Genomic DNA, 16,472 nt, shown 5'->3' with positions numbered 1-16,472 from the left:
TGTTGCTCTGTTAAGTGCATCCGTTGCTATCTGGCTAGCACCGGAAATGTGTTCTCCTATAATGTAATATTGAAAGCCCACACGGTTTCCCATCACAGCACAGCCCTCTGTCACATGGTTTAGTTAGTTGGGTTTCATCCAAGGTATCAGCAGGTCGGGAGCTGAACGCACAGAATAACGGCAGCTACAGAACATCCAGAAAACGAGTCGGGCGGATATTTTTTATTTTTATTTTTTTTTAATTCCACAATCTATTTTTCTTTCTCTTTCAAAACGTTTTGAAGAGGAGGGGGAGAAAATCCAGCATAATAAGCCCGCCACGCCCGGAGCTCTGCTGTAGGGTTTGTAAAGACTCGCTACGCAAAAGTTGTTACACAAACTATGTTTCCTCTTCACAAGAGAGAGAGAGAGAGAGGAACTTAACAGTTGTTCTCGCACTTCCTCAAATTGCCTTGCTCTTGCTTCCAGGTCAGAATAAGAGTGTTTTGAAGTTGCTCAAATGAGACATTTGGCAGTCTAAAATAATGCAGATTTAAAGGTGCGCGGGGCTCTCCGTTCCTCACTTTTGCTGTGCGTGTCTCTGCCATGTAAGGTGAAGCGTTTTCCTGGAGCAATGACGCTGAGCTCCATGGGGACCTGCTGCCTCAGTCCAGAGGCCAAAGAAGCTCGGAGGATCAACGCTGAGATTGAGAAGCAGCTCCGCAAGGACAAGAAGGATTCCCAACGCGAGTTTAAGCTCCTGCTGCTGGGTGAGGGACGAAAACCGCAGTCTGTCTGTCTAATAGCTTCTGGCTATTAACATATGATTAGGAGTTAGGAGAGATATTCGCCAGCTCACCCCCGCCAACTCAAATTTTCATTAGGCTTACTAATTAATTATAAAAACACTGCTTTTTATTCAGTATTTCTACTAGATAACTCAGGGTTTTCACATTTGTATGTCATAGGTAATACTCATGCACACAGTAAAAAATGCTGGGTTATTTTCATAACCCAATTTCTGGGTTGAAGCTGTTGGGTCATAGGTTGGGTTAGTTTGACCAAATATTGGGTCAAAATTCATAACTCATGAGTTGGGTCAGCAATTTATCGGAAGTCTACATCTTGCACACTTCTGTTGGGCCAGGAGTTGGGTGGGTAGATTTACCCAAACGGTTGGGTTAAAGATGAAACTTGGAAGAAGCCACGCCCCTCTTCACAAGCCTCCATTTTCAACATGACTGTGAACATTGCATAACGGACTTCTCCTCTACTTTGAAATAAGACATGGTAAGTAAAAAGAAGATAAAGTTTCAACGTTTATAGAATTTTATACATAAATTGAATTTATTTCAAACATGTTTGATATTTATTTTTATGGTTATTTAAAATGTTTATTACGGTAGGTTCCTCTGACAAAGAGCTTCGGTGTTGCTACAATACGGATGTTGGGGAAAAAATAGATGAAGGGGAAGGGCACAATTTGTCAAGTAAATTAAATTCAGTTTTTAATATAACCTCAATCATATTTGTCCGTAACTTAACATAGTCAAATTTTTAAAAATCGATTTAGTTTTAAAAGAAAAGGTAGTTGACGGTTTGTCCCCTGATTTTTGCAATATGCGCGCGCATCCTTAGCGGGCTGAGGCTACGTGTTCGAACACCAGCAGTAATGGCGGAGGAGAGCGAGAAGAGCTTTAATAATGTGGGTATATTATGCTTTTTGAAAATAAAATAACTTTTGCAAAGTTATTAGGCGATAAATTAGTTGTGTAAACCTGAATTATGCGCTCGGTTTATTAACATATAGCTTAATTACAAACATGCTCGGACGTGTTCGCACTTATCGCTCCCCTCCAGCCGCCGGCTCGTCTCGCCCTCTGTCAGTTGACCGGGCGGAGCGGCTCGTTAAGCCGAGAGAGAACGACCGTCTCCCGGCACATTGCTTTCAAACTCCCGCTGGTTTTAGGCAACGAATTAAAAGCAAAACTAAGACAATATCTAATGTTAATGTTTGCTCATTTTATTATTATTGTTACTACGGTATTAATTACAAATACATTTATTTAAAGTTGGTGCTGAAAGTTATTCAGCACTAAGTTTGTGTTAAGTTTTACTTCTAAATTAAATTATATGTCATTTTATTTTATTAAGTGCTATATTTATTTTTAGGAACATAAAATTACTCTGAACATTTGAAATTGCTGGCTAATTACAAGTTATTTGCAGTTGAGACAGCTATAAGATTTAATTCAGTCATTAAAGTTTGATTTGTGATTTTGTCTTTTCTGATAGATTTTGTAATTTTACATCCAGGATCTTCAGGAGAATTAAGCGAAACCCAAACTCCTCGTTCTCAACGAAGACCTTCTGCATGACCAAGAACATGAGTCTGCTCCCTCAAGGTATTGAAGCTCAGAAGAAATGTTCTCTAAAATGTTGTCATGCTTTTTAGTTACTGTAACATTTTAACACTAACTTATGTTTGATACAGAAGATGATGTAGTCCTGCAGCTGCTGCCAGTACCCCTTCCTGCTCCACCTTACTAATTTGGGAGAAGTTTCAGATCCATCAACCTGGAAATTCAGATGTTTTCATTGATATCCAGCCTGTAAGTCAACCTTCATCTCTGAATAATGCTCAGATTGTTTAAGTGCATCACATTCAATAGTGAGGTTTTGTGTTAAACTAGAATCAGTCAGAAATTAGTTTTTGAGAATGTAGCCCTTTACCTTTAAATTCACTAAAGGCCTGTTTTTGTGCTTCTCTCTCTTGTTCTCAACGAAGATCTTTTGTATGGCCAAGAAGAGAAAGGAGCGGCCGTCTTCTCAACAACATGAATTTTCTCCCTTAAGGTATTGAAGCTCAAGAGATGTTTATAAACTGTTAACATTTAACATTTTAACACAAGCTTATGTTTCCCATGCAGACAAGATGATGTAGCCCTGCAGCTGCTGCCAGTGCTCCTCCCTACTTACACATTTGGGAGAAGAGTTTCAGATCCATCAACCTGGAAGTTCAGAGGGTTTCATTGATATCCAGCCTGTAAGTCAACATTCATCTCTGAATCATGCTCAAATTGTTTGCTGTTTATATAAGTTCATCACTAATGGCCTGTTATTTTCTGTCTTCTCTCTCCATCAGGTTGGGACAAACCTGGTGGTGCATCTACAAAATGTGACAACCTGCATGTCCTCATGCAGGGAGACAGGCAAAATGCTAAAGTGTCGTTAAAAATGCTCCTTGTTTAATGGCTGAAAGGTTTACTTGTAGTTTGCTTTAAAACAGACTTTTTTTCATTAAATGTTTTCTGATATGGAGTAACAGATACTTCTGGAGTTGTAGCCAAATGAATTGAAGTGATTTAACTACTTATGTTTTGTAACTTTTGTAAATGAAATTGCTGGCTCTATATATGTATCATGTGGAAATAAAAGAAGCTTTAAATTCATATGTCTTTTAATCCTGTTTTTATATAGTGAAATTTAAAATAATTTTTTTTAACCCAACTATAGTGGTATAATAACCCTTGTGTTGGGTTATGAATTTCAACCCAATTTTGGGTCAGTTTAACCAATTTAAACAAGTCAATTTAACCCAACGTTTGGTTAGTTGCCATGACCCAATGTGCTGGGTCAAACCCTCAACCCAACCCAGTTGGGTTAAAACAACCCAGCGTTGGGTCGGTCCATATTTGACCCAGCGCTGGGTTACGTATTGGGTTATTTTTAACCCAGCAGTTTTTACTGTGCAACGACAACCGCGCCATTGTGTGATTTGCACGCAGAGTTCATCTATCTCACTGTTGAATCGTGTAAATTGCACCAAAACTCAAAGTGCACATTCGCTATTAATTTGTATAAAAAAAGGCAGTGCAGTAAGTAGCAAGAAATGATCACCCGATTCTTTACATATTCTCTTTAAAATTAGCAAATAAACGGTCCAGTGTTTCACAATATTCAATCAAATACTGATGGTAAACATGGACTGCTGAGGGAAAACTGGTTTAAAGTTTTACTGTGCACTTTATAGGTTCAGTTACATCAAACGCAATGCAAAGTCTGAGGCTGTTCCAAGGCGGAAAACGACAACAAAAGCAATCATAAACCAACCACTTTCATGACTGCTTGTTAATAAAAAAAATTAAGGAATAATCAGCCAGTCAACAGCTCAGTGCTCTGATAAATCTAGATGAGGTGAAGAAGACCTGACCAAGTTCAAACTGCGCATAAGAATCCGGAAGATTTAGTTGACTTTGAACGTGCTTCAGAAACTGCTGCTACTTTTGCGGGCTTCACGCGCGAAATGTCTCTCGTGTTCATAAGATCCGTAAAAGAGAAAATATTCATCAAACAGCAGTTGTGTGGACCAAGATGTCTTGCTGATAATCACACGTCAGAGCAGTTCTACAGGCACAGAAGTGGCTCAAATAATGACTCATTAGATCCAGGGAACGCATACCATTTCTAAACCTTGTAACAGCCGTGCTAAGGAGGCTCTACGCCATCATTGTCAGTTAAGAACAGGAAACTGAAGCAACAATTCACACAGGCTGACAGTCTGGACAATACCAGATTGGATGAGCGTTTGATTTCATCTTGATTTCGGGTTGAGCATCAGAAAATGGCGTAAACATGAGAGCAGTGGATCCATCCGGCCCGTATCGAGGGTTTAGACTGGCGTAGTGGAGTGGGGGGATGTTTTCTTGGAACATCTTAGGCGCCTCGGTACAATCTGAGTCTCGTTTAAACATCACAACAGTATTTATGCGCTCTTTGTGAAGCACTTAGTGGTTTTTTTATATTTAGAAACTGCCATATAAATAACATTTACTTGCTTACTTAGAGTGTGCCTGTTCGTTGGGGGCCACTCACAGCTGTATAACACACCGTGTTACAAAGCTCAGAGCACCTCAAACTGTTACAAAAAGGCCATCGCAGTCACTAAATCTAAATCCAATAAAAAACATCGCTGCGATAGTGTCGGAGCAGGAGATTCGCATTACGCTTGTGCAGCTGACAAATCTGGACCAGCTGTGTGACGCTGTCGTGTCAGTGTGATATCGTCTGAGGAATGTTTCAGACACTTTGCTCAGTCTTTGGCGGCTATAATCGTTCCAAGGAACAAAAATCAGCGACGCTGTGAACATGCTGAAAGGCATTTCGCAAAGACTGACTCATGCGGGATCTGTTCCCGTTACTTCGAATCCAAGAGCGAGCATGACTTTGAGTCTCCTACATTACAGTTGCACTTTGACAATTTATGTGCTGGTCATAAGTGTGATCCGTAAATTTAGACTCGTCAGCTACAGACACAAAGTGCTGCCTCTTCAAGATGTCGCAACGATGTTGGCATTACCGTCATAGTCTGAACAAACAAAGGAAATAACGCTAGAGAAACAAATACAACCAAATTGCATGTTTAAGGCAAACAGTTTCATAATACAGTTTAGAGGCAAAACTTCTTGTTTTTGTAAAGTAAAGACCACATTACGCATTACGGTTTTTAAGATGTCTTTTTTCTGCTTCCTTCTTATGAGTGTGTGAAAATCTCCCAAGTTTTAAAATGAGATGCTCTTGTTTCCTTTGCTTCTGTCGGTGGCCAGGAACTGGCGAGAGCGGGAAGAGTACCTTCATCAAGCAGATGAGGATCATCCACGGCCGCGGATACTCTGAGGAGGACAGGAGAGGCTTCACCGGACTGATTTATGAGAACATCTTCACAGCAATGCAGGCCATGATCCAAGCCATGAGCACATTACAGATCTCTTACAAGTATAAGCACAACCAGGTAGGGCCTGACAGCTTTTTCTTCCTTCCTTCCATCCTTTCTTTTTTTTTTCTTCTTCTTCGTTTCATTGTCGCTTCAGTCAGACAAAGTGAGAAAAGAGGGTTTACTCCACATCGCTTCAGAGAGATATTCGCAAGGTTTACTTACAGAGCATGCGAAAGGCGCATTACAGTGCACAACACACCCCGGTCTTGCCCGGAAAAGCACTTCTGGTCATTTTCAACAGTGTTTAGGCTTGCAATGTTGCTGCCAGCGAGTTTTGTCTCCTTGCAGAGCAGGGCTGTCTCTCAGATGAACGCACGGCAGAACACGGCAGGCCTGCTGAAGGCAGACAATTCCCTATTAATCCCACAGGAATTTGCACCTGTCACGCCGATGACAGGAGCACATTAGTCTCTTAAATTTGCTGGCCCGCCGAAGTATACAACAGTTAAAAAACAGCGAGAGTTTCAGGACGGGACGAGAGGCAGACGCGAGGCGCTGAGTCTGAGTCAGCTTTTGACTTATAAGGGGATGGAGATCCGTGGAGGACCGAGGATGAATCTGTAACCCAGGGATAACATATTAGTTTAAATGTGATGATGGTGGAAAGCAAGTGAGCTGCGTCGAATTGGAGTGAATTCGACTTAAAAACAGAATCGCTAGTAGAGGCATTAATTGGGCATTCAAACTGTTGCAGGAGGGATGACCTCCAGCACTGCTCTTTGTTTTTGTGCTGTCTTATAAATGTCTGACTGAACGCATGCTGCTGTCCAACTTCTCTTTTATCTGTGCGGCGTAGAAGACGTGCAGCAGTTTCCCCTCCACTTTAGCAGCCTGCTCAACATTTATTTTGCTTCTATTAGCCATAGAGACTCAAACGCTGTATCTAGTGGAGAGGGAGAGAGAGAGAGTGACAGAGACATTCTTTTATGATCCACGTTTGTTTATTTGAGTCTCTAGTTCTGATGCCGTCGCTTTAATTGATTCTTTTTGCTGATAAAGCTGAAGATTAGATAACCTGTACCACTTCGTGCCTCGAAGCGGTTGAACGTTTAACTGTGCTTTGCTACGGACACACTCTGCAACTGAGGCATCTTCTGGGTTTATCTGTGGACAACAGGACTCTGTGTACAGAATGTATGCCCGTCTTACAGGAAGCTGTCAAAAGGAGACTAATAGGGCTGTTGCATTAATTACATGATCCATTTATCATCTGATGCACGGCGCCTTGCAGAGTGTGGTTTTTGCATTTTGCATTTACAGCACAACCACAATCTTTCAGGTATACACTTCAAATGTGGTGTGGATTGCACTCACTTACTTACTTTTACGTTTTATTTATTTATGGTATGTTTATGTATTTTGGATATTTAAAATGTCCACAATATTACCACAGTAGTTTCTGGGACTATTAATCGAAGCATATTCATGTCTTACAATGGTCCAGTCACAGTCCAGACGTAGCTCCGGTTGAAAATCTGTGGCAAATCTTAGAATCGGTGTTCAGAGACACTCGTCTTTCAGTCTGACGGAGCTTGAGGTGTTTTGCAAAGAAAAACGCACAAAATGTTTAGTTTCTGGATGTGCAACGTTGTTATAAACATACACCAAACATATTCACATCTGTAATTGTGCAAAGCATTGGCTCGGATCGACTGAATGAAAACACAGGTTACAGTTTTGTCAGATTTTTATTGCTTAAAAAGTTAAAGATAGATCTTTCCCCCCCCCCACTTCACACACATGCACTACTTTGCTTGTGTCTGTCTCGTAAAACCCATGCGAATAACACTGAAGCTGATGGTTGCAGCATGGAAGAATGCGTAATGTTTCAAGGTGTGTGAATACTTTTTGCAAGGCGCAGAAAAACATGACTGGCTTCCAGAACTGTTTTGAATCTGTCAGCAGTAAAGAAAAAGTAGTTCTCCAGAACAGTGATGGCGGAAATATGACACGCGGTAATAGTTTGGATAAAACTGAAAAAAGCTTGCAGTTGCGCCGTTTTGGGAAATATGATTCCAGCAGGAAAACGTTGCACAGCATCCGAATCATTATAGTGGGAACACCCGGCTCTTGGCTGGGAGCTTCCACCTTCAGCCTCTTTTGCTGTGTTTTCTCTACAAGCTTATAGCAGGAAGGAAGCCCTTCATTTGGGCCGGTTCATTACAAACCAGCAGGAAACATGATAAAAATCATCGAGACAATGTTTTTAAAACAGCTCCTGGAGCTACATTTAATGAGTGCTGATAAAATCTGCATGCAGCAGCTGTCACTTTGGCTGGAAATTCTTCATACTTGCCGGCTTGCTTTTTGTTTAAATTTGAGGCTGAACGTTTTTGGAATATTGGATGTAAAACACCAAATGCCAGTGTTAATAACGTAAAGCTGTGCACGACACATCAAGCATCAACGCGTAAATATTTAAATAGACGGCAAAGCACTAATATTCTCCCGCATATTCCTACAAATAACTTAATTAACTGCAGCGTAGGCAGATAAAGGATCCGACAAACAGCTCTGTGATGTTTTTGTTTGATGGAAGTTAATGATGGTTTAATCAGCCTGTTGAGTTTATTTACAGTGGACTAAGACGCATCACCTAACAACGGCATTTTGCTCAGATTAGCGGCTTGTGGCAGGAGCACTATTAGAAGGACCGGTGCAAATCCGCCGCTTTATGAATCATGGATAAAATGTTTGCCGTGACACATTACGCGTCGAGGCAGCTGGGAATGTTTCCTGATGGAGATGTAAGTCGTAAACAAGCGTGCCTGAATGTAAACGGACCCTAGTAGTTCGCCATAAATGATCGCCAAGCTGCTCCAACCCTAAGTAGATTATTGGTGAAGGCTTGCGCTGAAGGTCTGCAGCTGAAGAACTTCAAACAGGAAGTTGGAAGAACCAATTTTCAAAGCTAGAGGTGCTGAACTGACTTTACGTTATTGTTAAAAGTTCACAAAGGCTCTGACAAGATAAATGTTGTTCCACTGCGTCGCTGCTCGTCTCCATTTTAGACTCAAAAATCACATTGTTTAAAAATAACATTTCCTTCTTTTTATTGTTTTGGTTGTTATTTAGCACTCAGTTTTAAGTATATTTAGGTGACAAATGTTTCTCTAGATTTATAGCTTTAGACATTTTAATAGCTATGTTTCTAGCTTGTAAAGCAGCTTGGTAAATATTGTCATTTTGAAAGTGCAAGTAAACAAAGTTATAGATTCAGCCACAAAGCTGCAGTGTATTTTAATATGATTTTTAATCAGATTTAATGTGATAGGTCAGTAGAGTGGTCTAGATAATGTTGAAGCAGAAGCAAAACGATAAATTATTTTATTTGCAGATGAAATCTGAAAAATGAGACTCGGGTTTTTTGTTTTCATCACTGTTAACTCTGAGACATCCACAAATAAAATCTGGTCCAACAAATTCCCCTCAGAATGTACTGAATCAGTAAATTAATATAATTAAGTAGAGTTCGACTGTGTGAAATTTAATCTTATAATTAATCCAGTTTTTCTGTAGAGGTCTCAGAGGTTTGTTGTAGAACATATTTGACCAAACGGCATCATGAGATCAAGGGATCAGAGCAGACAAGTCAGGGATCAAGTTGTGGAGAAAGCAGAGACCTGCAGCTCAGGAAGAAGAATTTGTGAAATGGAAAAATCATTTGTTCTCAGTCTGCAATGATGGCGATCCTGTTGCAGAGTTGTATTTTACAATGTGACCTTTGCACGTCAAACTGACTTTACATTCTGGAGTTCAGGACAACGCCGACTTGATCAGTGGCGTTGATGTGGAAAACGTGAAAACGTTAACAAACCCATACGTGGAGGCCTTGGAGAGCCTGTGGAATGATCCGGGAATTCAGGAATGCTACACTCGGCGGAGGGAATACCAGCTCTCAGACTCGGCTAAATAGTGAGTGTAAACAGACTAATAACTCCTTAAACGTTGTCAAATAGTTTACTGTGCTTAATTCTTCAGTATTCTCAGACAAAAAACAAAAACAAAACAAAAAAAGAGTCTAATAATAATTCCTTTTTTTGTTTTCACCAAATGTCTTAGAAGCAAATACTGAGAATTCAGTTTTCAATAAATAATTCAATTCTAATTTTTCATTTTTTATTTTTTTTAACTCTGCAATATCTCCCATTGCCTCCAGCTATCTCAGTGACTTGGCTCGAATTGCTGATTCCGCTTATCTGCCAACCCAGCAAGATATCCTGAGGGTCAGGGTGCCTACAACAGGAATAATAGAGTATCCCTTTGACCTGGAGAATGTGGTGTTCAGGTGAGTTTTATTGTTTTTGTTTTATGCTTCTCTGGGTTTCTTGCTGCTTCAATATCACAGGTACAACATCTGGTTTGCTGAGGCAAGTATTGATATATATATAAAAAAAAGTTTTATTGGAATATTTGTTAGGAATCCAAAAAAAAAGCACATAGTTAATTTATTTTATTTTTTGTCACATATTTTAGTTTTTTTTTAGTTTTATCATTTCAAATAAATAAAAACAGTTGATGCAAATGGCGGATGGAGTTTGTTAGCACTGTAGAGACTACATAAAGAAGAAGAATCGCATTTGGGGAACAGACCAACAACGATCGGGACTGATGAACAGTGTTGTCTACTTTGTTGCTTTGTTGCTCGGCAACTGAACTTAACGTGCTAAAAATGCGGGGAAAGTCGTACGGGCAACGGCCATTTCACTCTCACTCAAAAATGCGGGTCTATTGAATGAATTCATATTTATTTTACACAGACCACACTGGAAGTGTCGTTCTACAGATCAGTGCTCCCTGCCTCAGTTTGCTCACTTATTTTATTTTTCTCTCTTTTTTCTTCATCCAAGCATTCCCAACTCTAAAAACAAAAAAAAAGTATTCTTGTCTGCAGATGATTGATCTGTTCTGTATTGCCAGTCTGGGTTAATGGGGGGGGGGGGGGGTTGACATCCAAACTTACACACAACACAGCGAAGCACCACATTTTTACTCAATGACTCTTACCTTGTCCAGAGTTGACACTCGGCTCTGGTGCTTGAATTTTTTGAAACTCATTCCCTGCAGCAGCTCTAATATTGAAGGGCAGCTCTGTTTGTGCAGCCTGCATTTGCTTTGGCTTTGAATAACAGCCGACAGGCAGACAATGGAGACAGCACTGACTCCACCACTTCCTGTAAACTAGCATTCTATATAATCATCCGTCCTCACAGCGGGTTGACAATTATTATTATTTTTTTTCATGGCTGCGATCCACTAATCATTGCAACTCCATCTTTGACTGGGTACATTTTCTCTGCATTGTTTCAGGCACGGCTTCGTTATCGGGGCTTTTCCGAAATTCTTTAGAGCCGTTTCTCATCTTTGTTTGGGAAAACGTCTGCCTTTAAAGAAAGTAATGCAAAATTAAAACAATTTTGGTAGTCTTAACTGACCTAAAACAGGTAAACTTAGTCTTATCTTATTATGGGAGGAAAAGAGGTTGCTACCACACCCTGTAAAAAGTTATTACAGTGGGTGCTTGGCGAAGTACTACTCTGTGTCCGGGAATGTCATGCGAATGCCATGCGTTGCAAAAATAAACGCTCAAAATGCGAGGCACATTGTTGACGCATTAGGAGTGATTGCTTACGCTTTTCCTGTTGTCGTATTTGCATGATTTCCAATTAGTCAGACTGCAGGAAATACCTGATTGCTGCTTTGAATATGACGACCAAACAGAACATGGATCTCATTGCACAGAAGCAGTGAAGATGTTTTAAGGCCCTCACGTAATAGTTACATGATAAAAGAAACTTTGACCGTCTCTGTATTTGCATGGAAAATACTGCAGTTCACACGCACTCCATCACTGGGATAGTTGTGGGTCATTATGAGTAGCAGGAGGCATTTTAGGAAATGTAAAAGCTTAATCTGCGTCTGATTTGTTACTCAGTCCAGATTCTTAAACTCTTTAGGTTGAGGCGTGTTTGAAATCAGCAAATAAGCTAAATGTGCGGATGCACTCCTGGTAACGCTTGGATAAACGTCTTATAGCAAGCTGCAGAAAAACCGTCCGCTTTTTGTGCGAACATTTGGACCACTCATCGGAAATAGAGCTCATATAAACTGGTTTCCTGGCATGGCCCTGGCTTTTCAGCATCGTTTAACCATTTTAAATAGAGTTGAGGCCTAGAGAAGAATGCTTTAGATGAATAATGCTGGTCTGTTTTATTCATTCAATCGCTAGTTTAATGATTGCGCTTTACATGATAAAAACGTAGCACACTAAACAAACGAACAACATTACGTTATGGTGGCCGAATAAAGAGAACTAAGGAAAAGTCGCCTGTTCGGAAAACCCTGCTGTGTTCCTATTTCACCAACCTTATTGGTGAGAATGGGCGAAGTTGCAGAATGTACATGTAGTTCTGCAAATTTATGTTCATTATACACTTCATTTATTTTTGTGACGCAACAACCCCACTAGCAGAGTGAGTGCCAAAACCTGACACTACTACCACCATGCTTGGCAGCTGGTTCATTGTTTGAAAACCTCACCTGGATTCCTTCATGCGTAGCTTTTGCCAATGTGGCCAAACGGCTTCATTCTTCTTGTCCTTAAGCTCTGCTGCAGATCTAAATGGCGCTCGAGGGAGTTGACTTTGCAGCAAGACGTTCATTCCTGGTCAGCACATTTTTGACCGCACCTCTAGTTAGTTCTCCTCCCAAGCATTTTTTTTTATCATCTCCCTAACATGCAGTCTGCTGACGTAATCGTTAATCTGTTTTTTTGTTGTTTTTTTTCCCTTTATGAACCCACATCCCCTTAGGATGGTGGATGTGGGTGGCCAGCGTTCTGAAAGGAGGAAGTGGATCCACTGCTTTGAGAAAGTCACGTCCATCATGTTCCTGGTGGCGCTCAGCGAGTACGACCAGGTCCTCGCCGAGTCCAGCCATGAGGTGAGAGGCAGGGTGCTGCTGCTGCTGCTGCTGCTGCCTACAAAATAAAACTTTTTCCCTTTCACACAGTGTCTTATTATTTGTGTGCATGGGGGATGTGAAAGAGGCTCACTTTGGGAAGATAAAAAAAGAAAAAAAAATCCTTTTAAGGGACACAAAGGGAGTTTGTTCCCTTTGTTTAAAGCCAAACGTGTTAGGTGGAAATGATGACCCAGATTTCTCAAGTCCGACACCAGCTTGATGCCTCTCTCCCTTCTCCACCCACTCTCCCTCTCTCTCTCTCTCTCTCTCTCTCTCTCTCTCTCTTTCTCTTTGGTCACGCTCAAAAACCTCCTCTCAATATTCCTTTGTGGCTGTGCATGAGGTTGACCTGCAGGGGGAGCCCTTTAGTCACTCTGCTCTGTGGAAAACTGTTTTCTGTGACTAATCTGGCAGCCAGCTGAATTTGCTCACACCCATCGCCGCTGAATTACGACTCTCGGGTTATTCTCCTAATATTTTCACTCTTGCTCGTGTGTTTCCCACAGAATCGGATGGAGGAGAGCATGGCCTTGTTCGAGACGATCATAAAATATGAATGGTTCAGCGATTCCTCGATCATTCTGTTTCTCAACAAGATGGATCTGCTGAAGGAAAAAATCATGTATTCACATTTGGTGGACTACTTCCCAGAGTTTAAGGGTAAGGGCTCACATGTTAAAAGTACGGCATCCTACACACCTACTTCCCCCTTCGCATGTGTAAAAAGCCTCGTGATATCACAATGTTTCACTTTATTAATTTAAGTACATTTATATGGGATATGAATTTTTTTAAATTACAATCACTGGTGTTGGAAATAGCTATAAAATTAATCTAATTTCGAGGTGTAGTCTGATCTGTTTTATACACATGTACTAAACAAAGTTGATAATGCTTAATGTGAGAAGATTGGTACAGTGCATACAAGAAGAAAGCCTAACACACAGAGTTAGAAAACAGCCACCTTAGTGACACCAAATCGCCATAAACGATCATTTTTGAATATTTTTCTTTGTATTTTTAGGGGAAACTTTGAGAAATTTCTGAATTTAAACTCTATCTGAAGAAAGTCTGTCCTACCGTAACAAATGTAAACTGTGGAGTCGGGAATCCAGGGGTGGGATTTTAACTTGGAACAATGAGACTAATTTTGAGCCTTACACATTGAGCTAAAGTCAAATATAATTGTAATGTATCATCATAATTATATAATTATTTTAATCATAATTGCAATTCTAATGACTTACAATCATAATTATAATTAGCTGTACTGTAAGTAATAAAAATAGTCATATAACATTGGCAACATCGCTCCAGGTGGGTGGCTTGAAAACAGAAGATTCTAAAAAAAAAAAAAACACCTCATGCCCTCATGGTTTATGTGGCATCACGAACTCTTTGAAATGGCGGGAGGTTTTATATAAGAAAATCTGTTGCCCTCTACAAAAAAAAAACAAAACAAAAAACAGAAAAAGAGTGCAGACAGACCTTTCAGTAAACACTCATCCCAGCAATGAGCAAGAGAGATTGTGCAAGGAGGGATGGACAAAGATCCAAAAGATTAGAGATTAGATTTCTCTGCCATTCGGGAAGATTACTTAAAGGCTTTTTTGACACATCTTTACCAGGGAACACCCTGAAATCATTCTTATGCATCTGCAATTGTCACCTTGCATCTATTTAACTCAAGTGAAATCAACAGTTTTGCTCTGTAAATGTACACTAAGCAAAATGTCCCGCTGGTCCCCTCTCCCAGGTCCCCAGCAGGACGCGGAGGCTGGACAAAAGTTCATCCTGGACATGTTCCTCAGTCTCAACGTGGATGATGAGAAAACGATCTACCCCCACTTCACGTGCGCCACAGACACAGAGAACATCCAAATTGTCTTCAAGGACGTGAAGCACTACATCATGCACTTAAACCTGATAGAACACAACCTGATGTGAGCGCCTGGCGCTACCACTGTAATTTAATCGTCTCAGCGCAGCCCCCCCCCCCCCACCGCCACCCCGGACTGGGAGGGCTCTGCAGCATCTCCGTCCGCTGCTGCCGCTGCCGCTGCTACTGCTGTTCCTGCTGCTCCACACTTTAATCCAAAACAGGAAATTGAAGCGCTTCAGAGCTTGTCATCGAATGACTGTACAGCCGATGCATTTCAAATTTTCTTGTTAGACTCTGTAAGTGGATGTCTTCGGCTATTACAAAGTGTGACCTGCCAATTAAAGTGCTGGCTTTCAGCGGAGTCTAATATAGCGTGCACTCTGAAATTTATCGAGCGCTACGTGGACATTTTGGAGCGGTGGAAATGCACACTGGCAGATTAATAGGGGGAAACATATTTTACTGGCTTCGAATGCCTCGGAGGAATTGTGATGCAGTAGATCTTCCTTCTGGGAAGCTGCGGGACTGGAGGCTCTGTAAAGACCAGCATCACTAAAGTGGTGTTTGTCTTTAAGGTTTGAGTTTGAAGCTTAGATTAGGGCTTGACTAAAAGGGAACAGGTCAGGGAGAACACTAATAACACCGTTCATGTAAAAGAGCACAGCGCATGTTGCTGCATTGCTGCATGAGCTTCAGTTAGTGAAGTCTGGATCAGCACTTTGGATCTGCCTGTGGTGACTTTGCTAAAGAAAACTTTTTTCGGGGGCGGCATCCATGTTTTATGTTTGGTGAGGGGGGGTATTTAAAGGGATATCCAGCATCAATTTACTGGGTAGTAAAAAAAAAAAAAAAAAAAAAAAAAGAAATCCCATTCCTTCAGGGATTGTTCTTTTTTTTTTTTTACTCTGAAGTCTTTAAAGTTGCATAATTTTTTTAATTTGATTAGATTTTGCACATGCTGTATGATATGGTGGTGCTTTGGTTTGACTTTGTTTTATTTCTCTGAGCATTAAAGTCAGTGTTAAAAGGTAAAATCCTAAAGTGAAAATTATTTTTGATCAAATGTATCAAAGAGAAAGTACTTATGTTTACACAACCGTGTTCTTCTTAACAATAAAAGTGTGAGTTGGAATCAGATGTTTTCCTTATCTGTACTTTTCTTTATGTTGCCTGATATTGAATATGACCAAGCTAGTCCTGTTCAGATAAAAAAACTTTAAATATTGTACAGACAACCTGAATCGATGTGTAAAATATTACACGTTTTTTTTTTTTTTTTTTTTTGGTATAGAAGGTGGTAAAGTAGTTTTAAAAAGTGTGAATACTGCTCTAAAATGGAGTCCTTTGGACAAAATCATTAATAAAAAGAAAACTCCAACCCATTTGAAAAATACAGTTCAATTACTTTTTTTTTCCCTATAGAAGCTCAGAAAAGTTTGAAACTTCAGCCATTTTATTGACTGTACAGACGTTGAGTTTTAGAGCACCAGATGTGGCAGGTGTTTCCTCAGTGTGTCCATCCAGCCTCAGTGTGTCCGTCCAGGACAGATCTAAATTAGATTTACCTGCAGCTGAAAAACATGCATTAGAGGGACAACTTGAGGAGTTCAACACAACAGATAATGTACGTGAGACTACGGATCTAAAAGTGGTTGCAATACACCACACAACAGCTGCAGTAGAATGTATTTATTTTTGATTCAGCTAGCCAAAGAAGTAAAGCATAAACAAGGCTGCGTCATGTGCTACATTCAGCAGACGTTCCTAACAAACCACAACACCGCGACAAAAACGCCTTCCAGTACTTTAATCTGCAACTATTTTCTGAATTATATTCAAATGTGGGCAAAAAAAAGAGTAGCGTTCTTTACT

The 16,472-nt window shown here is 40.4% G+C and overlaps 1 protein-coding gene and 1 long non-coding RNA gene across 4 annotated transcripts; both read left to right on the top strand.

Annotated features, from left to right (window-relative positions):
• Positions 1 to 38: 38 nt before the first annotated feature.
• On the top strand, positions 39 to 15,737 carry LOC106912436 (guanine nucleotide-binding protein G(q) subunit alpha-like). The gene is made up of 8 exons (XM_014979260.2): positions 39 to 468; positions 593 to 749; positions 5,586 to 5,770; positions 9,516 to 9,670; positions 9,915 to 10,043; positions 12,568 to 12,697; positions 13,225 to 13,378; positions 14,475 to 15,737. Exons 2-8 carry the CDS (start codon positions 614 to 616, stop codon positions 14,663 to 14,665), a joined length of 1,080 nt encoding a protein of 359 aa, XP_014834746.1. The 5' UTR covers positions 39 to 468; positions 593 to 613; the 3' UTR covers positions 14,666 to 15,737.
• LOC148155982 (uncharacterized) lies at positions 1,105 to 3,431 on the top strand. Of its 3 annotated transcripts, none has more exons than XR_015764853.1 (6): positions 1,105 to 1,684; positions 2,275 to 2,384; positions 2,474 to 2,591; positions 2,768 to 2,835; positions 2,910 to 3,025; positions 3,125 to 3,431. It is a non-coding gene; the product is annotated as an uncharacterized LOC148155982 (long non-coding RNA). The 3 variants fall into 3 exon arrangements; XR_015764854.1 differs by having other exon boundaries at positions 1,107 to 1,684; positions 2,296 to 2,384; XR_015764852.1 differs by lacking the exon at positions 1,105 to 1,684 and having other exon boundaries at positions 1,697 to 2,384.
• Positions 15,738 to 16,472: the final 735 nt, after the last annotated feature.

Source organism: Poecilia mexicana, unplaced genomic scaffold, assembly GCF_051168715.1.
Source record: "Poecilia mexicana isolate PSO_F unplaced genomic scaffold, ASM5116871v1 scaffold_12, whole genome shotgun sequence".
NCBI lineage: Eukaryota > Metazoa > Chordata > Actinopteri > Cyprinodontiformes > Poeciliidae > Poecilia > Poecilia mexicana.
The sequence above is the reverse complement of the archived record's forward strand: the minus strand, read 5'-3'. Positions and strand labels throughout refer to the sequence as shown.

Bases quoted from the DNA above. Each gene is read 5' to 3' on its own strand.
- LOC106912436 (XM_014979260.2), top strand. From the start codon at position 614: ATGACGCTGAGCTCCATGGGGACCTGCTGCCTCAGTCCAGAGGCCAAA. The intron at 750-5,585 runs GTGAGGGACGAA...GTCGGTGGCCAG, and splicing joins GTTTAAGCTCCTGCTGCTGG to GAACTGGCGAGAGCGGGAAG. The intron at 12,698-13,224 runs GTGAGAGGCAGG...TGTTTCCCACAG, and splicing joins TCGCCGAGTCCAGCCATGAG to AATCGGATGGAGGAGAGCAT.